Source organism: Pongo pygmaeus, chromosome 18 (genome assembly GCF_028885625.2).
Source record: "Pongo pygmaeus isolate AG05252 chromosome 18, NHGRI_mPonPyg2-v2.0_pri, whole genome shotgun sequence".
Taxonomy (NCBI): Eukaryota; Metazoa; Chordata; class Mammalia; order Primates; family Hominidae; genus Pongo; species Pongo pygmaeus.
The window spans coordinates 2,637,356-2,657,386 of record NC_072391.2 but is presented as its reverse complement, the minus strand read 5'-3'; the positions used below and the strand labels follow the sequence as shown (position 1 = coordinate 2,657,386).

Sequence of the window (20,031 nt, the reverse complement as noted above, 5' to 3'; positions counted from 1 at the left end):
GTTTCCTTAGGTTAAGAAAAAGTATTTTATTACGCCGGTGATATTTGAATGCAAAAATCACAAAAAGTCAAATAGTACCAAAATTAGGGAGTAAAAATGTAGAGTTCTGTTTGAATTACCTCTCTAATCCCACTCCCCTTCTACATACAGATAATCACTATTCACATTTTGGTATATATCCTGCCAAACTTTTTTCTTGCATTCACAGCTGAGTGAGGTTTTCTTTAAACTGACAACTGAGATGAGGAAGTAAGGGGATGGGAACTGATCAAAAACATAAACTATCCCAGACTGGCGCACTTATGGGCTTGAGTGCCCACACCCTGGAGGTGAGTTTTCATGGCCGAGTGGCTTTCCCTGTTGTCTATCTGCTGGCTGGCTGCTGTTGTACATCATAAGCCGCACCTGCTCCTACGCAGCAAACAAGGCCTCGTCTGTTCCCTGCATTCCCCCAACCCCTGACAAAGGTGCGGAGCCGGAGGCGGCGGCCGGGGAGGGAGTGAGAGGGGAGGCAGGGGCTACTGTGGAAACGGTCCAGCTTTGCAGTTAGACAGGCCTTGCCACAAAGTCCAGCTCTGCCACTTGTTTGCTTGAAATGCGGACAAGCTGTGCATCCTCCCTAAACTGTGGTTGCCATGTCTGTAGAGCGGAGCCGATAATAACACCCAACTCCTCACGGGCAACAGTTCCCAAGCAACCCCTGTGGGTTGAGCCTCACTCTGGACTGACAGGGTGGGGTGTAGGTGACATTAGGGTGACACCCCATGAACAGTCTATCCCACTCTCCGGGTTCAGGCAGCCCAAGGCAGACACTGCCAGCAGGGCCCTGTGAGGGTGCCTCCTGTGGGGGAAGCCATCTTCCTGTGGCCTCCGGGGAGCGGGCAAACCGCTGCTCGCCACAAACGCTGCACTGCCTTCACCTACAGTGTGCTTCCCCACCAGTCTCCAGTTCCCTGCAGAGGCATGGAGTGAGGTGGCGCTGGTTCTCCAAGGTGGCACCTGTCAGCCCAGCTGCCAGCAGCTCCCTGAGTGCGGAGCAGAGAAGCACTCCTCCTGTCTTTGGTCCTCAGCCTTGGGCCCAGCCTGCAATTCCAGGAAAATAGGAAAAATTCCACCTGACACCCATGAGACTCACAAGAATTACAGACACAGACAGTTTCAGATGGTGGGGATCCACACCGTGGGTCTGGAGGGTGACAGCTACTTTATTGAGGGTCCTCAGGGCACACCTCTCCCAGGAGATGACATTGAGCCAGAGGAGTGAGAAGGAAGCAGCCGGGATTGCTGAGGACGAAGCGCTCCAGACACCAGCAGAGCAGGTGCAAAGGCTGAGGGAGGAACAGGCCAGCTGCGCTCCAGGGCGCAGAGGGCAGCACGGACACACCCACGGGCGCGTGGATTTTATTCTAAGCACAGTGGGAAACTGGCAAGGGATGGGCTCCAGTCCCTGTTCTGTTGCAGGATTTACTGAGCCTGTTGATAGAAAGCACTCAACCCAGCCCGGCCGGCCAGGACCGCTCAGCTGCCTGAGGATGCTCTCATCCTTACAGGGTCCCAGGCCAGGTGCTAGAAAGGTGTTCTAGAATGCCTGGGACGTCACGGTCCCAGCGGGTCAACAAGCAGCCAGTCCTGCAGAGGGAGGTGCAACTGCACGGGCCAGGGGCAGCTCTCTCACAGGCCACCGTCCCCTCCTAATGCCTCTCTCCACAGCCGAGCTGCCCTCCATACCCAGTGCGGCTTCTTTCTCACCCGGGAAGCCTCTCCAGGGACCTACGCGGCCTTTCCTCATAAACGCCATGCCTGTTTGAGAGCTCAGGGTACCTGCAGATCAGAAGCAAATGTTCGTATTCATTTGTTCGTTCGTTTATTTATTTATTTATTATTTATTTATTTTTTGAGACAGAGTCTGGCTCTGTCCACCAAGCTGGAGTGCGGTGGCGCGATCTCGGCTCACTGCAAACTCCGCCTCCCAGGTTCAAGACATTCTCCTGCCTCAGCCTCCCGAGTAGCTGGGACTACAGGCGCCCGCCACCACGCCTGGCTAATTTTTTGTATTTTTAGTAGAGATGGGGTTTCACCATGGTGGCCAGGCTGATCTCGAACTCCTGACCTCGTGATCCGCCTGCCTCAGCCTCCCAAAGTGCTGCGATTACAGGCGTGAGCCACTGGGCCATGCCCCATTCATTCATTTTGAGACAGGGTCTCACTCTGTTCCCGCTCCAAAGCAAATATTCCTTTCTTGTTTTTTTTTTTTTTGAGAAGGAGTCTCACTCTGTCGCCCAAGCTGGAATGCAGTGGCACGATCTCGGCACACTGCAACATCTGCCTCCCGGGTTAAAGGGATTCTTCTGCCTCAGCCTCCCAAGTAGCTGGGACTACGGGCATGCGCCACCACGCTCAGCTAAATTTTTTTTTTTTTTTTGTATTTTTAGTAGAGATGGGGTTTCACCATGTTAGCCAGGATGGTCTCGATCTCCTGACCTCGTGATCCACCTGCCTCGGCCTCCCAAAGTGATGGGATTACAGGTGTGAGCCACCGTGCCCGGCCAAATATTTCCAAAAAAAAAAAAAAGCAGCCGGGCACGGTGGCTCATGCCTGTAATCCTGGCTAACACGGTGAAACCCCATTTCTACTAAAAATCCAAAAATTAGCTAGGCGTGGTGGCGGGCACCTGTAGTCCCACCTACTCAGGAGGCTGAGGCAGGAGAATAGTGTGAACCCGGGAGGCAGAGCTTGCAGTGAGCCGAGATAGAGCCACTGCACTCCAGCCTGGGCGACAGAGCGAGACTCCGTACCGCCCCCCCCCCCCAAAAAAGCTATGTGCAAATGAGTATAAGTGATTTCTATTTCCCCAAAATGTTATCTTGGTATGTCAGCTGACACATGTGACCACTGTGCCCTCTGGCCAAAGGGCACAGTGCTGGCTCTACCACATGTGAAGAGGGGCCCCTTAAATGGCTACAGGTTTTCAGACCCCCACCCCGCCACAGCCCCAGCAGCCTTCCCAGGGAGGGCAGTTCCTGCCAGACTACTGGTGTTCAGCCAGGAACATCCAACAGCAGCCTATGTCCTCACTCCATGGGAGCTCCAAGAAACCCCCAAATCCATCCCCGGCAGCAAACCCCCTGAAGGCGCCCACAGGAAGAGGCAGGCAGCCAGGGCTGGGTGGCGGCTGTCTGTCAAGGGTGAGGCGCCCTGAACTAATTTCTAGCCAGGAGGCTGGGCAGTAGCATGGATGTGGGAGGAAGTGGATCCTCACAGTGGAGAATGGGGCAGGAGGGGCCCCAGCCGGGCCCCTGGCCCCTTGGCTCCAGCAGACAGGCAGCTCACCCCAGCCTCGGGGCAGAACACAATCCCACAGCTGCTGGCTGCTGATGACTTAATTTCCTGCTCCATCTCCCTTCATCCTGGGACAGGGAGGACCTCCGAGAGAGGCTCCGGAGGGTCCCCGAGCACAGGCAGGACCCACCCAGGTCTGGGACTCCAGGGCACTCGGCCACTTCTAGTACCAGGGCCCTCCCACGAGTCCTGGAGACACAAGCCACCCCGGCAAGGCTGCCGCTAGTAACACCACCTGCCATCCCCAAACACCAAACTCCAACACCAAATTCCAGCACCAAATTCCAACACCAAACTCCAGCACCAAACTCCAACACCAAACTCCAACACCAAACTCCAGGCCTGACAGTCTGAGTTACCAGGCCTCTGCACATCTCGCTTCTTCAGAGAGGAATGTGATTTTCCCAAACAACTGGATTTGAAAACAAACTCTCTTTCATGTGACAAAGATAGAACACACATTTAGCCTCATTGATGACATTTTAACACGGCCACTGCCAACCCCGACACCGCGCCTCCCTTCCTGGGGACCGCGCCTCCCTTCCTGGGGACCGCTTCTGTCCTGGGTCACAGCAAACGGGAGGAGGCAGCATGTGACCGCGGCTCCCTCGTCCTGCAGGTCGTCATATGACAGACCTCCACTGAGGCGCTGCCTCTGTGCCAGGGAGAGGCGGCTTGAGAGGAGGCTGTCAACCACGGCAGCTCGGGAAGTGCTAGGGGAACCCCACGGGCAGGGCTGTGCCTGCTGCTGTGGAAGCGGCAGAAAGGCATGGAGGCAGCCTGTGGGTGGGGACGGTGCCCCTCAGACGTGGAGGCAAGAGTGGGCAAAGGCAAGCTGGGCGGCCCTGGCAGTGCTGAGGGGCTGGGGTGCGCTAAGAGGCGGGTGTCCCTACACTGGGTAGGAGCAGAGTCTAGGCAGGTGACCCGATCAGATCCCCTGGTGGCCCTGGAGGAGGAAGGGTTGGGAAAGGGGAGCCAGGGAGAAAGGAAGGCAGAGTCTAGACCGGGAGGGTGGAGAAGATGAGGGGACCCCCAGAGATGGCTCAGGGTTGGATCCCACAGGACTGTGGCCTGACAGTGGGAGTCAGAGCCCAGGCCACTTGGGGATGCTGGAGGCGGGGGCAAGCGACAAACAGAGAATTCCAGCCCAGGGAAGCTCCACTGTGAAGTTTTCAAAGCCAGTTTCGATACAGATGCTTCTTGGGCAAATGCCAGAGCAGCTCAGGCTGGAGGTAGAGCCCTGGGGATGAGGCCCACAGCACAGAGGGCACTCCCACACACTCCCAGATGCCACCAAGGGGCCAACTGCAGCCCCCTGGGCAAGAGGCAGCCCTGTCCCAACGTAGGTCAGTGTTCGCCAGGACTCCAGGTTGAAGAGCTGGGGTTGCAGGCCTAGGCCCCATCCTGCCCTGGCCTGACCACCACACCTATCCTGGCCACAAGAACAGCCCCCGTCCCAGCAGCTAACAAGCTATCAAGGACCCGGGGTTCTGTGTGGCTGGACCTCAGTCACGGGCCACAGAACAGGGCATGGGCGTCAGCTGCCGCTCGTCTCAGTTCTTCCCATCTGGTCTGAGCAATCCCTCACCACTTCCTGGGAGTGGGACCGGGAATGAAGAGGAAGAGGAAATGAGGCCGGGCCCCATGAGTGGGGAACCCCAACGCCCGCAGCTAGGGACCACAGGAAGGAGGTGCTGTGGCCCCGGCGGGCTTCACGTGATAGGAGATGCAGGCTCCTCTCAGCGGGCTCCCCCAGCGGGATCCAAAACACTCTCGCTCCCCACAGAAGCCCTGGACCTTGCTAAGTGCTGCAGGGATATGGAGGAAACCTGGTTGCGGGCTAGGGAGACCGGCAGGCCCTGCCCACTCCTGAGCACTGACCACACCTGCCAGGCAGGGGAGGGCAGCACAGGCATTCCAGCCCCGGGCGCAAGATCCGCAAGATCCAGGGATGAGAGCTTCGCTGCCTGCCGGGGAAGCTCGGAGTGCCCGGAAACCCTGGGGCACAGGCGGCAGCGGCCAGGTGGGAATGGTAGAGATGGCGTGCGGGTGGCTGAGAGAGCCTGGAAGCGTGTCTGGACTCTTCGGAAAAACTCTCATACCACGTTTTCCTCTGCTCTGATGCCAGCACAGCAATAGGCACAGGATCTGCGACCCAGAAAATGCGGGGGTTTCTCCCAGCAGCAAGCAATCCATTCTGCAGCGGGCGCCGGCGGGGCGTCCTCCAATTCAATCCCGACACCGGAAGACATCTACCTGGAGATAGCTCAGATCCCACAAGCCCCCCACATCCCCAGACACCAGTCAGAAGTCCAGGCCTCTGGAACTTCTCAGCAACTAACTTCAAGTTGGAGTTCCCACAACCCCTGCTTTGGGTTCAATGAATTTGCTGGAGCAGCCTCAGACACAGAACTCAGGGAAACACTTACATTCACTAGTTTATTATAAAGGTTGTTACAAAGGACACAGATGAAGAGACCTTTAGGGTGAGGTATGGGAGAGGGACACGGTGCTGCCCTCCAGGCACTCCCTCCCGTTCAGCTGTCCAGAAGCTCTCCAAGTCCTGTCCTCTAGGGTTGACATGGAGCCTTTGTTAAGTAGGCATGATTGATTACCCCACTGGCAATCAACTTGACCTTCCACCTCTGGACCTCTCCCCTCCCCGTGGTTGGGGGTGGGGCTGAAAGTTCTAACCCGCTAATCCTGCCTTGGTCTTTCCAGTGACCAGCGCCAACTGGAAGCTATCAGTCAACACCAGCGCACAGAAAGAGTGCCACGGAGATTCTGAGGATTTCAGGAGTTGTATCTCACAAAACAAGGACAAAGACCAAATAGATATTTCACAACATCACAGAGGTGCTGGGAGAGTAGGTGGAGGGACGCTGGAAGAACACACTGGATGGGGCAGGGACTGGGGCCTAAAAGCAGACCTGGAGCGGGGTGTGGATGGCAGGCATGAGGGGACAGGTGGCCCCAGCATTCAGCCCCAGGGAGGGGTTGACACCTCCTCCGGCTGGGGGACCTTCCTTGCAAGTCCACACAAAGTCTGATTTCTTCATGAGGGGCCCAGGCCTCCCACCTACCTGCTGAGAAAGGCCAGGGAACACCTAATCCTGTCCTCCAAGAATCTGCTGGATGCCTCAGAGACACAAATCCCAGGCAGAGGCCCAAAGTGCAGACACTCCCCTGCCATACAGCCCCACCGCCCTAGGCCTCAGCCCTGGAACAATGGAGCTGGCACAGTCACCACGATGGAAGACAGCCACTGGACTCGTCTGTGCACTCAGGTGTACCCGTTCTTTCTGGAACCTTCTCCTGAGTGCCTCCTAGGCGCCTGGCACTGAGCTAGGAAGAGCTGAGAGAGAAATCAGTCACCTGGCAGTGAGGTCAGAAAGTGGCTTTGTAGACACATGTGGAAGCAGAGAGGCCCTGGGGTGGTCGCATGCCCCAGGGAGCTGAAGGGGTTCCGGAAGCCCTTCTAGGAGGCGGTTACAGCGTGCTGGGGTTGGCAGGGCAGACTGGGCATGGGGGGGCAGGGCAGGGGGAAGACCTGCACTCAGCGGCAGGGAAATACAAGACTTGCTCTAAGCAGTGGGGGTGGGGAACCGGGTAACAGGGCCTGCTCCCCACCCCATCCCAATAGTGACAGGGCACCACCAGAGTACCGGGGTGGAGAGGCAAGATCAAGCTTTTCTTCCAGAAAGATCTGTGGTGTGGCAGCCTGGAGGGCATGTGCAGAGGCCACAGCCATCAGAAACATCCACTGGGGGTGGTGAGGTGGGGAGGAGAGGAGGGAGGCCAAGAGGAGAGTGACCACCAGGGGTCTGCTGCATGTAGAGTGGGCACCCCCTGGTCCTCCCATGCAGAATGTCAGGGGTGGGAGATGCCTGCACGGGCACATTTTGAGAATGCTCCTCTGGCGATCTCATTTCCCTGACCTGTGCCCCCACTGCCTGGTGAGACTCTCAGCTATAGGACCATGTCTGACCGGGGCTGGATGGTGACGGTGTCACTAACCACGGTGAGCACAGCCGCTGGTCTTCCCCCACGCCTCCATACCTTGCTATCTGCCTTTTACCCCCGGCCCCTGCTCCCCACCTGCCTTCTTGCTCTGGAAGTTGTCTACGGCAAACACACCACTCCCAAGTCTTCGTCCTCTCCCGAATGTACCCTTCCTCCTCTGGGCCGAGCAGCAGCCGGGCTCTCCCCATCACCACCCGCCTCCTCTCTCTCCCGCTCAGGGCCTTCCTCTCTGTGCCGCCCTCCTTTGAGGGCCAAGTTCACAGTCCTGGCTGGAAGCTCCATGGCCTCTAGAACTTTAAAAGCCTTTACATCTCTACTTTTTTATCCAGTCCCCGGGCATTCCAGAAAACCACTCTACCCACTCCAGAGGCTGCACATTCATAAACCCGCCCATACCCCGTCCTAGAGCCCTCAGCACCCTCCTCCCACTCGGAGCTGCGACTCCCCCCATCCACCAGCCGCTCTGGCTTTTCTCTCTTGCCAGCTCAGCCTGGACCGTCTTACCAAGCCCCAACTCCCGCCCGCCAACCCCACACTCCTGTCTCAGCCATATGGATAAACTGCATGAGGAAATCAGCCCGAGGCACAAGAGCGGCCGAGGGGAGAGGGAGAAGTCCTGCCGCCTGCTCAGCGGTTTCGAGTGGCCCAGCCCTCGGTGCCACCTGGCAGCCTTCGCCGCACACCTCACCGACACCCTCTCCTCTCCAGCTCACAGCTGCCCCGTCCCACCCACTCTACCCCAAGAAAGGGGGCTTGTCAGGCACGAGCTTCCCAGCTCTCTGCATTCCCACCACAGACCAAGGCACCCCCTCAGTCCTGGCTCTCACCTTCTGGGGATCCTAGCTCCCCATCTCTCTCCAAGGCTGCCCAGTGCTGTGACAGCGGGCCCCAAACACAGCAAACCACAGGGCCTGAGGCTCCACTCCAGCTCCACCTCTTCTCCGTTTTCCTTCTGAGCCGAGTGGCTGGCAAGAGCAGACGACACCCGGCTTCCGGCCCTCCCGCCACTGGCCGCGCTGGCCGCCAGATCTCCCAGCTGCCTTGGGCCTCATCCCGCCTGCCTCCCTGCCAGGCGTCTCCTCACCTCTCCGCGGCTGCTCCTCCAGCGCCTGTGCCTGTCTCTCCAGTGGAGCCTGCCCTCTCCTGAGCCTAGAATCCTTCTTTGAGGTCCAGGCCCGTCCCTCCAGCTGCTTCCCAGATGTCTCCGGGACAATCACAACATTCACACTCCATGTGACTCCAGAGCAATTCAGTTCCTACTCCCAGCCTCTTGCCCACTCAGGGCTTCACCCGGTCACTGTTCTCCACCCGAAACCCTCTCCTGGTGTCCCCCGCCCTTCAGGACCCAGCCCCTCCCTGCCCCTCGGACAACAGCTTCCGGAGCCCTGGCCACACAGTGCCAACTGCAGTCCCCACACTACACTGTGGGAATATCACTGTCCAGAGAGGCAGGACACACCTGTCCCCTTTCGCTTTTTGCTCAGTCCAATCGCCCTTCCTTCACAGGCCTCCATGGGACCTCCGGGGCAGGGCCAAGCCCTCACAGAGCTCCACGCCTCCTGTCCACATCTGTCCTCACCCTCGCCCAGCACAGCCACCATCGTGGTGCTGGCTTATCCACCCAGCCCTGCTACCGGACCGTGACTTCTGCACCCAAGCGTCTCACACTATGTCCAGTGTACCCTGGGAAGGAGGGAACAGAGAAGAACACAGGCAGAGACTCAGAGAAATTGCAAACCACTTGGGCCCAAAACAAATTTAATTTTGAAGGCCAAATAACAACAGGGAGCATTACTAGTCCACCCACCCTAGGTGTGACCTTTCCTGCAGGCATTTTCACATGACAGGAAGGTAAGGGGTGCTTGCCTCAGCCTGAAGCAGAGAATAGGCATCTTTCAAATATTAATGGTGACTGACATGCCACAGTGACTACCAAGTAGCTGCTGACTGGGGAACTTGATAGTGGGCTCTTTCCTGGAGGCACACAATGGAGGGCACATGCCAGGTACAAAAGGGGTATGACCATTAATGAGGTGTTAGTCACCACACCATGGGCCAGTTGGCCTGCCTGCCTGTGATGGTTGGAAGTGCAAACGTGCCTAACTGTGGCTCCTGAGCCTGCTGCTCGGAGCCTGAGCAGGGGCAGGCTGAGCCTCAACCTTGGCCAGCCACTCAAGACAGTTCCCTGTTCCCTTTCATAGCCAGACATCTTTCTTTCCCCAGCCTGGTCTGGTTCACCCAAAGGCAGGGGCTGGAGCAGGCACAGGACTCTGCTAATTCAGGATCTTTATCATCTGAGCCCAGAGGTTCTCCCCACAGCAGGTCTGGAAAAACACCCTCCAGGACACAGGAGGAGAACCAGAGGAAGAGAGCTCAGCTGTCAGCAGCACAGGAATTTTGATTGGTCTGACTTCCAAGCCAGCGGCCGGTGTGCCTTGGAAGGCCAGGCACACATCAGGTTCTCAGCAAGTGTCTTTAGACCTGAGGAGAGACCCAGCTCGAGGTGGAGTTGTGCAGGTTTAATCATTTTATTTTTATTTACTTTTTATGTCTGGTAGAGACAAAGTCTCACTATGTTGCCCAGGCTGGTCTCAAACTCCTGGCCTCAAGCAATCTTCCCACCTTGACCTCTCAAAGTGTTGGGATTACACGTGTGAGCCACCACGCCCGGTCCTAATCATTTTAACAGGCATTCAAGACACGCTTCCTGAATGCCAGTGTGCCAGGTACCTGAGTACAGAGGAGTACAGAGGCATGGCCCCACCCCAGCCCAGGTCAGGTGTACTGACGATGCCAATTCAAGGTGCAGGTGCTGTGATAGGGTGCTTTCCCAGCGCCAACGCCTGCCTCAGCTGGGTCTTGCAGTGTGACGAAGCTTTAGCCTCAGAAGTGATAGAGACAGCATGGTCAAAGGACAGGGCCCCAGAGGGCAAGCCTGGTCAGAGCTACCCAGCTCCATGAGAGCGTGGGCCGGTGAGTATCCTTTGGAGCTCTGACTAAGACAGTTCTACGCTTCAGCATAACAGGCACCAAGAAGCCAAAGGGCCCAAAACAGAGGCCTGGGATTTACTAGGCTGCCAGGAAAGGACAGCGCCTCTGAGTGCTGGGAACAGGGAGAGGACAGCCCAGGAAGCCGCCAGAGCAGAAAAGTTAATGTCCACACCTCGATCCTAAGGCCACAGGTTTACCAAGGTAGGAAGGCTAGAAGGACCCTTGCCGGGAAAGGGATCACAGAGGGTAATTAGGGAAGGGGTGGAAACGATTCAAGGAAAGGTTGAAGGGACCATGTGATGAGCTCCATTTAGCATGCCACAGTGAGTGGAAGGGCTTTTACTGGAAACAGAATGGCCCACCAGTAAACAATCTCTCTCGGTGTGTGGCACCCAATTAAAATTATGTAACAATCAGGCAGACACACAGTTTCAGATTGTGGGAAATCTGTATCCTCAGTAGATTCCCAGGTCCCCTGTGGTGTGTTCTCAATGACCTGTAAGAAAAAGGGAACAGGCCGGTGTAGTGGTTCATGCCTGTAATCCCAGCACTTTGGAAGGTTGGGGCGAAAGGATCCCTTGAGCCAGGAGTTCAAGACCAGCCTGGGCAACATAGTAAGATACTGTCTCTACAAAAAAATAAAAAATCAGGAAGGTGTGGTGGCAAGAACCTGTAGTCCCAGCCACTCAGAAGGCTGAGGTGGGAGGATGGCTTGAGCCCAGGAGGTTGCGGCTGCAGTGAGCCGTGACTGCACCATCGCACTCCAGCCTGGACAACAGAGCAAGACCCAGTCTCTTAAAAAAAAACAACGACCAGGCACGGTGGCTCACGCCTGTAATCTCAGCACTTTAGGAGGCCGAGGCAGGCGGATCACGAGGTCAGGAGTTCGAGAGCAGCCAGGCCAACAAGGTGAAACCCCATCTCTACTAAAAATACAAAATTAGCTGGGCGTGGTGGCGCACGCCTGTAATCCCAGCTACTAGGGAGGATGAGGCAGAAGAATCGCTTGAACCCAGGAGGTGGAGGTTGCGGTGAGCCAAGATCGCACCACTACACGCCAGCCTGGGCAACAAGAGCGAAACTCTGTCTCAAAAGAAAAAAAAAAAAATTAACAAAAAGAGAAAAGAAAAAAAGAAGAGAGCACACAGGGGAGGGTTGCAGGAAGCCGTGGCTGCATACACACAGTCCTCGGAGGCCGTGAAGCCTGCGCCCCTGTGAGCAGGTTCTGTTGGAGGGTGTAGATAACAGCTCACAACCTTATCCACAGGCTCAGCCAGCCCTGGGGGGCCACGTGCCGGCCGCGGGCAGATAGGGGATGCTTCTGCAGCACAGCCTTTCCCCTGCCTCACCCATTCGGTCCCTCAGGGTGGAGGACTCAGGGGGTGGGGGACGCATCACACGCGTGGCCTCTGTTCTTAGTAGATTTTTTTCCAAAGTTGTACCTGCTGCCAATGCTGATGGACCACACAGAAACAGGGTCCTGGAAGGAGAGTGAGGTGCCCCTGAGGGCTCTGCAGCCTTGGGTCTCTGGGTCTGAGAAGGCTTTTCCCAGAGCCCTACCTGTGGGAACGTCTGAGAGGAGCGACCCTTGGACTGCAGGTGAACCAGGTCCTTTGAGAAGAGCGACACTGAAGCTAGAGGTTCCCCAAAAGGCAAATAAGACACGTGAGACAAGAAGGACACTGCAAAGACACCGGCATCCCCCACGTCCCATACTCCATCCTTCACTCCAAGAGACAAATTAAAAGGCCAGGCCAGGCCCTGTGGCTCACGCCTGTAATCCCAGCCTTTGGGAGGCCAAAGTGGGAGAACTGCTTGACTCCAGGAATTTGAGACCAGCCTGGGCAACAAAGTGAGACCCCGTCTCTATAAAAAATGCAAAAATTAGCTGGGCATGGTGGTGTGCGCCTATAGTCCCAGCTACTCAGGAGGCTAAGGTGGGAAGATTGCTTGAGTCCAAAAGGTCGAGGCTGCAGTGAGCCATGATCTCATGATTCCTCCACTGTACTCTAGCCTGGGCAATGGGAGTGAGACCCTGTCTCAAAGGAAAAAAAAAAGAAAAGAAAAAAGTCTCTAGTGCCAGCTATTTGGGAGGCTGAGGTAAGGGGATCGCTTGAGCCCAGAAGGTTGAGGCTACAGTGAGCCATTGATCGTGACACTGCACTCCAGCCTAGGAGAAAGAGCAAGACCCCATCTCAATAAAAAAAAAAAAAAAAAAGAAAAGAAAATTAAAAGCCCACTACCCCACCCCATTCCCACAAAAGGCAACAGGTTACTGACTGGCCTTCTGTTACCTTATTAAGACTATATTAGGAGTCCACAGGGTTCAGGGTTCTGTCTTGTTTTTCTCACTCTACAAATTCTCCTGGGAAGTCCCAACCCAATCCCCAGCTTGGATGGCACACAGCATCCCCAAAATGCTCTCGTCTAGTACACTCTCCTTGGCTCCAGGCCAAAACACATATGCTTACTGCTCAGACGTCTCGCAGTAACCTCATGGCCATCTCCACATGGTGCCAACCCGCCCCCTCACTCCACACTCTGCATGGGGTGTGGCACTGCCCGCCGCTCAGTCCTGGAACATCCCCTCCATCCTCCCTGGCTCTTCCCATCCTGTAGCCACTTGTCTCAGAGTCTTGCTCTCGTTTTTCTTTTGAAACAGAGTTGACCAGGCTGGAGTGCAGTGGAACAATCATAGCTCACTGCAGCCTGCAACTCCTGGGCTCCAGCGATCCTCCTGCTTCGGCCTCCCAAAATGCTGGGCTTGCAGGTGTGAGCCCTCGAGCCCGGCTGAGTCTTGCTCTTTTCTGTGCTGATGTCTCTGGGTGTGCCATGACAGTCCCTCAACCGGCCTTGGCCTCTGTGCGGCCCTTCACCTCCCTGGCCACCTCTGATCAAGTCACTCACAAACCCAAGATCTTCAGAGGCTTCATGCCAGTCAGGGTGAATTCAAACTCCTAGGTAGAACTCAAGGCTTTTCCCAGTCTGCTGTCAGCCTAGCTCACTCACTTCACCCAGTCTACCCTGGGGCCACCACTGCCCTTCTCCCAAGAGCTGGTGGGCAGGAACCACGCCTGCCACTTTATATCCACTGTCCCTTTGGGGGAAGGCACTCTCCCTCACTTGTTCTTGTCGCTCCTGATCATCCTTCAAAATGAAGTTCAAGTCCATCTCAGAGCCCCACCCCCACCACAATCCAGCTGGATGCCACGCCTTTGCGCCCACAGAAGGCTCTGTCTACCTCTGTGGGAGCTTCCACCATGTGTTTATCCTCCTGTCTCCTCACTGCACTATAAGCTCAAGCGCAGAGACCAAGTCTTAACACCAAATCCACAGAACGCACGGCATGGTGCTGCCTATGAAGTGTGAATTCAATAAATGAATTTTTATTGTTTTGTTTTTCAGAGACAGGGTCTCACTCTGTTGCCCTGGCTTGAGTGCAGTGGCACAATCACAGCTCACTGCAGCCTTGAGCTCCCAGGCTCAAGTGATCCTTCTGCCTCAGCTTCCCAAGTAGCTGGGACCACAGGCACAAGCCACCATACTTGGCTAATTTTTTATAGAGACGAGACCTCCCTATGTTGCCCAAGGTGGTCTTGAACTCCTGGGCTCATGTGATCCTTCCACCTCAGCCTCCCAAAGTGTTGGGATTGCAGGCGTGAGCCACTGCACCTCGCTTAACAAACGCATGTTGAAAGGATACAGAAAACCATTGAATAATGAATTCAATTTGGTCCTCAGTAAAAAGCCTGAGGTTTTGTTTCTTTGATTTTATCTCCAATTGAAAGGCAATGTTTGAAAACAGCCACTGAAATTGCTGCTTTGAGTTGAAAAGGACTTCTTTCTTCCATTTACAGAGTTGTCATAACAGAAAAGGTATGCTCAGACAGGTAAAACATTGAACAGGGTAAATGTTAAGTGCTTTTTTTGTAACCTGCTTCATTGTCCTTATGTACTTTAAACCAGAAACCATATAAAGGCAAACATTTAATATGTTTTCGGAGCTTGGCTCAATCTGTAGATAATTAAGAGCAACACTGCATGCCCAAGGTCACTCGAGCCTGCTGGACAGTCCTGGCAGGTGTGGTCAGCGAGAGCTAGCAAGGCTACCCTACAGGTGACTTTACAGACCCTGGGTGGCCAAATTTATTGTTGTTATGAAAACCCTGCCTAGATTACTTCTGCATCTGGGAAGGTCACCCTCAACCCAGTGCAAGCCACTGCAATAGTTCACATCTATCATTCCCACAAAAGGACCTTGATCCACTTCACCCATCATGTAGACAAAACCTCCGGTCCGGCCCTGCCCAGGCCGGGGGGAAGCAAAGATGAACAGTGTGGCTCCAGCCCTCTTCACAGGGAAAGACAGGCTTCTAAGTAGAGCAAGCACTCCCCAATAAGTACTCCATGTAAAGCCTTTATCTGAGTGTTCAGATTAGATGAGGATCAACCCTCAGAATAAAAGGCAGTGCACGCAGGGGTCATGCCACAGGCTAGGAACAGTAACTGTAAAATCTTCATAAGATTTTCTGATCTCCTCTAATCTGGATTGGTTTTTTTTTCCCAGTGTGTGTTCCTTAAAATGAAAAGAACCTGACTGCTTGTCTTTGCTGCAACCGAGCAAACATTTACAGGTGCCTACTGTGTGCTGAGGACAGAGCCCTGGCCCTCGGGCGGAGGAAACGCCACGTGCGCCATCTACGGGTGCCTACTGTGTGCCGAGGACAGACTGTGAAGACGGAGCCCTGGACCTTGGGTGGAGGAAACGGCCCACGTGCCAAATAATGGGACGGTTCCTTCTGCACACTGCCTGGAAGTCACCTGGTGACTCCAGAGCAAACACAGCAAAACAGGGAAAAATCACCCGCTAGTGCTTCTATCGGCACTGGAAGGGCAGGCTGACGCCCCCTTTCTGGAATAAGCTGCTGGGTAAAGACAGTGACATCGGCTTCACAACCACAGCCACCAACCTAACAGTCCACCTGCACCTCCACACCACCCAGGTGGCTTTTAGACAACCTTTGGCCTTTAATATCACCCCCGCAAGCAGTAACCCGGGGGCCACAGCGCGTTTCCCTGCGGGGCACGGCCGTCAAAGAAAGCCTGTGGCCAGGCCGCGGGGACTCCCGCCTGGAGGGGGCGGGAACAGGTGCAGCCCAGCCCAGGTGGGGCCGGCTCTCCCCTCCGCTGTGCTGGCTCAGGGCTGGGAGTCCCTGGCTTCTACCTCCCAGGGCCCGAAAGACAGCGGCCGCCTGGCACGGCGCACCCAGAGGGGCCCCCCACTGGACAGGGCCGAGGGCTGGCGGACCCCCAAGCGGGTGGTCGGTGGGGGCGTGTGTCATCCCTGGGCAGGGCGGGGCGGGGCCCGGGGCCGTTGCAGGTCCACAGGGCAGGACGTATCAGAATCTGTTGCAATCTCACCGAGCCCCGAAGAGGATTTCCGACCCTGCGGAGACGGAAAGCGCCCCAAGGAAACAGTGACACAGTCACTCTTCCAGACGACACCATGCCCTGGGCCGGGCCGGGGGCCAGCGACCCAGCAGGGATCGGGCCTCGCGCCCAGGGGGTCCCGCTCCTGCGCCCCCGCCCGTAGGCGAAGCCGCAGCTGCAGCGCCGGGCTGTCCCGGGCTCTCGAGCCCCCAACCCCCGCGTGGCCGGGGATCCCCGCCTCGAATGGGGCCCGCAGCCCGGCCCCCACGCTCCCGCCCCCAGCACGCGCCGACCGCGGTGACAGCGGGGACCCGGCCCGGCCACCCGCCACCCCGCCGCGCGCCCCCCGCACGCCCCGAGCGCACCCACCTCCGCGCGCCGCTTTCTCCTCAGCTCACCGCGCCGGCCTTTCTGCGCACGCGCGCGCTCGGCCCCGCCCCCGCCGAGCTCTCGCCCTGTGCCCACCCCCGAGCGCCCGCGGAGCTCCGGCTTGCCCGGCTCTGGGCATGCGCGCTGACGGTCGGCGGCTGCCGCGGCGGAAGCAGAGGCCGGCCGGGAACCGGTCCCGCGCGGAGGGGGGGCAACGGCAGTGCGGTCCCGGGGGTACAAGCCAAGGGGGGCGGGGGGTGGCACGGCCCTGCCGAGGGCATCGGGGGCCCGGAGAGCCGCCTGTCGGAGTCGCCGCCCGGCCAGGTCACGCGTGGATCTGGAACCGCGTGGGCACGACGTCCCTTCCCGAGTCGGGGGAGAAGGGCTGGAAGGAGGTTCTGGGACGGGCCCTGAGCTGAGGAGCCGTGGCGCCGAGGGTCAGAGACGCGGCAGAGAGAGGGACGGCCGGACGGAGCCCGCAGACGGGGACACAGGCGGCCAAGAAAGATGCGGGACCCGGCAGCAGACGCCGCGGGGCACCCGGACGCGGACGCCCAGCCTGCAGGGGGCCAAGGCCACCGCCCTCGCGGGGCTGCAGGAGGCAGGGGACGCTCTGTCCCCCCATGGGGGTCCAAGGCGCCTGCGGTGGCCACAGTCTTTGGGGAGGTCAGCGCGCTCCCTGGCGGGTCGCCGCACGGGTGGGGGTGCATCACAGCGGCCCCGGAGATGATCTGAGATCCCCGAGAGGGCCCGGCATCACGAAGGATTCACAGCCTTCCGGGTATCCCAGTGCCCCTGGGACAGGGCCGACAGCCAGAGGGCGGGAGACCATGGGGTCCTCTGGGTGTGTCATATCACCCGCCTCTGTGCGGGGCGGGCTGTCGCTGCGCCGGTCACATCCCCCCAGGGCCAGGCGGGAGGTACCGAGGGAGCTGCCGGCGGGGACGGGGCGGCGGCCCAGGTGGCGACACGCGCGACGCGAGCAAGGGCTCCTTGGCAGGCGAAGGCACAGGGTGAACGTGCGCCTGGATGTAGGAGCAGCGGCCGCCCCGCCCAGCCGGCGGGCTCAGGCGGTGATGCAGCGCCCCCGCCGTTCGCGTCGCTGCAGCCTCCGCAGGCGCCGCGTCCACGCGTCCCTCCAGGGCAGCACTAGGCTTCCGCGGGCGGCGATGAGCCCCGGCCCCCGGCCCCCCGCGCCCCCAGCCGCTGCTCCAGGCCCACCCCCCAGCAGGAGGTAGCGGCGGCCGGGGAGCAGGCGCGGGCAGCCGCAGGCCGCATCCCCGGCGGGCACCCACAGCGCGCTACTCCCGCGCCGTGCGCGCTCCTCTCCGCTCCGGAACACGGCAAGCACCGCCACCGGGAAGCGTGTCCACGCGCCGCGCGCCTCGCCGCGCGCGCCCACCGCCACCTGCACCGCTGCGGGGAGAGCGAGAGGGGGCGGGGTCACGAAGGGGCGGCCTGCCCGCGGTAGGGGGAGGCACGGGGAGGACACCAGGAGGACAGTGGGGTCTGAAGGGGCGGGGTCGCTGCCCGTGGAGGACCTGAGGGATGAGGATGGGCCTTGGGGCCCAGCAAAGGTCAAGGCATTCCAAGGGGAAGCTGGCGGAGGAGGGAAGGTGGGGAGAGGAGGAAGGCGGGAAGGTCCGCGGGAGGCCTGAGGGCACCTACCATAGTCCTTCTTGCAGAACTTCTTTAGGCTGATGCGGTAGCTGCCACGGGCAGGTTTGCAGTGCGAGTCACAGTCTGGGTAGAAGGTGGGAGGCTGGCACAGACTCCCTTTCCCCACCCTCTCCTCCCAGAGCCCCCTCCCCCAAAGTCATGCCAGTCTGAGGCTTTGTCCTGTGTCCACTCACCCTGGGGCTGCACAGGGCTGCTGTCCTCAGTGGGTCCAGGGATAGGGGTCTCTGCAGAGAGGGAGGGAGAATGGCCTGTGATGGAGGAGCAGAGAGATCTGCAGGGCTCAGGGAACAGATGGGACAACAGCAGGGAGCTGGGGTGGCCTTGGCTTGGTGGCTGAGGCGGGGCAGGGTCACTCACTAACACAGGGCGCCACTGGGGAGCGGCTTTGCTGGAAGCCAGGTGCGCAGCGGTTGCAGGTGAGGCCAGTGACGCCATCCTTGCAGGGACACTGGCCTGTGGTCTGGTTGCAGGTCTTGCCAGCAGCACCAACGGGGTGACAGTCGCAGGCTGAGGACAGAGGTGGGAAGGGTCTGGTCAGAAGCCTGTCTGGGGATCTGGAAAGTCAGAGGGTGAGGGCCTGCAGGTGGCCGGTGGTGGGCTCACCCCTGCAAGCCCGACGGTCACTCAGGGCACGGCCAGGGTCTCGATAGAAGCCCTCCCGGCAGTAGTGGCAGTGGCGGCCGGCAGTGTTGTGCCGGCAGTTGAGACAGACACCCCCGCTGCGGCGGCCGGACAGTCGGTACAGCTCCATGTTGAAGCGGCAGCGGCGGGCATGGCCGTTGCAGGAGCAAGCTGCAGGGAGGGTTAGGGTCAGCGGCAGGCTGGTTGGGTCCAAAGTCCCCAGGCCACCCTCCAAGGCCTCACCGAGGCAGGCGTGGGATTCCCGGGCAGTGGCCCGCTGCCATGGCCTGTCGCAGTAGAAGGGCTTGCAGCGGCCACAGTCAGGGCCCTCAGTGCCGTGCCGACAGTCGCAGATCAGGTGGCCCTGTGTGTCCAGCAGGCACCGTGAGGCATGTCCATTGCACTTGCAGCGCCCGCCCACCTGGAGGTCGGTGGCTGCGTAGGAGTAAGGGACGAGGGCCTCCATGTCCCTGGGGTCACCCGCCGCGCTAGGCCTTGTGAGCACTACACGGACGTCGGTGGCGGTCACCCAGTCTTGGAGCACTGGGCTGCTGTCCAGGTCCAGGCCTGGGGGGCTGCTGTCCTGCATGCTGAAGGCCAGAAGGCCGCTGCCATCAGGCTGGGCCTGGGGTGCAGGGAAGCACAGGGCCTCAGGCCCTGGGCCAGGTGGGCCATCGGCAGGGGCAGGCAGACGGCCATAGTCCAGGTAACAGTGGGAGGAGAAGAAGCCCAGCGGGGCCCAGCTGCGGCCATGGTCCTGAGACTTGAGCAGGGCCACGGAGGCTGGGGGAGCTGAGCAGAAGCGCAGGCTCACGAAGACCAGCTCAAAAGCCTTGCCCAGGGGCACCGTGAGAGTCACGTTGAGGGGTGCCCGAGGCAGCGACTCCGAGCGCCAGCACAGAGGACTGGCCGTGCCCCCTGGGGAAGTCAGGAGGGCGGGGGGGTGTGCCCGTCGCGGGTCGGAGGCGTCGCAGGCCAGAGTGGCCGGCCGCCCGCACGTGCTGGAAGCCAGCACCTCGCGGCCCAGGGCGGCGTTCACCAGGCCTGGCACGCAGCCGCGGGGCGCACCCCCCTCATCGTGGCAGGGGTCGGCGGGCGCCGGCGGCCCAGGGCTCAGGGCGGCGAAGAGCGTGCCTGCCGTCAGCAGCAGCCCCCAAGGCCAGCCAGGCATGGCCGGAGCCGCTGCGGGTCAGCCAGCGGCCGGGCCCCAAGACGCTGCCCTCGGGGAAAAGAAGCCTCCTCCGCGGCTCTGCCCACCAGGCCCGCAATGCCGAGGAACAGGGCCCCCGGGGCGGCCCCAGCCCGGCCCAGAGGTGGGAGCAGCGGCGGGCACGCCCCGGGCCCAGCACAGCAGCGGGGATGTTGGCGCGTCCTCCCGCTGGGCCTAGGGCGATGACAGGCGTCGCCCCCGCTCCCGGTGCCTCCGCCCGCGGAGGCCCCACCCGCCGCTCGCACTCACCCACCGAGGGCCGGGCGGAGCAGGTCTCCCGGCCTCCCGGGAAGGGCCGTGGGCGGGCGGGGCCTGTGGTGCACGGGCCGCCGCCTCCTCCCGGCTGCAGCGAGGGCGGACGAGCTGT

The 20,031-nt window shown here is 59.4% G+C and overlaps 2 protein-coding genes across 8 annotated transcripts in view; both read right to left on the bottom strand.

Annotated features, from left to right (window-relative positions):
- Positions 1-11,732, bottom strand: part of TBC1D24 (TBC1 domain family member 24) — a 26,028-nt gene extending 14,296 nt beyond the window's left edge. For both annotated transcript variants that reach the window (XM_063654919.1, XM_063654920.1), the window contains exon 1: positions 8,448-11,732. The gene's annotated coding sequence lies outside the window, so the exon portion shown is untranslated. The remainder of the gene's footprint in view (positions 1-8,447) is intronic.
- Positions 10-20,031, bottom strand: NTN3 (netrin 3). 6 transcript variants are annotated; one of them, XM_063654916.1, is made up of 7 exons: positions 18,437-19,991; positions 18,191-18,340; positions 18,007-18,057; positions 17,822-17,896; positions 17,449-17,569; positions 11,915-11,988; positions 10,832-10,850 (listed from the first exon to the last, which is right to left on the bottom strand). In XM_063654916.1, the coding sequence occupies exons 1-7, from the start codon at positions 19,623-19,625 to the stop codon at positions 10,843-10,845; spliced, it is 1,668 nt and encodes a 555-aa protein (XP_063510986.1). In that variant the 5' UTR covers positions 19,626-19,991; the 3' UTR covers positions 10,832-10,842. The 6 variants fall into 6 exon arrangements, with proteins under 6 accessions (XP_063510987.1, XP_063510988.1, XP_063510985.1 ...); XM_063654917.1 differs by lacking the exons at positions 10,832-10,850; positions 11,915-11,988; positions 17,449-17,569 and adding exons at positions 10-1,083; positions 1,729-1,821; XM_063654918.1 differs by lacking the exons at positions 10,832-10,850; positions 11,915-11,988; positions 17,449-17,569 and adding exons at positions 10-1,083; positions 1,750-1,821.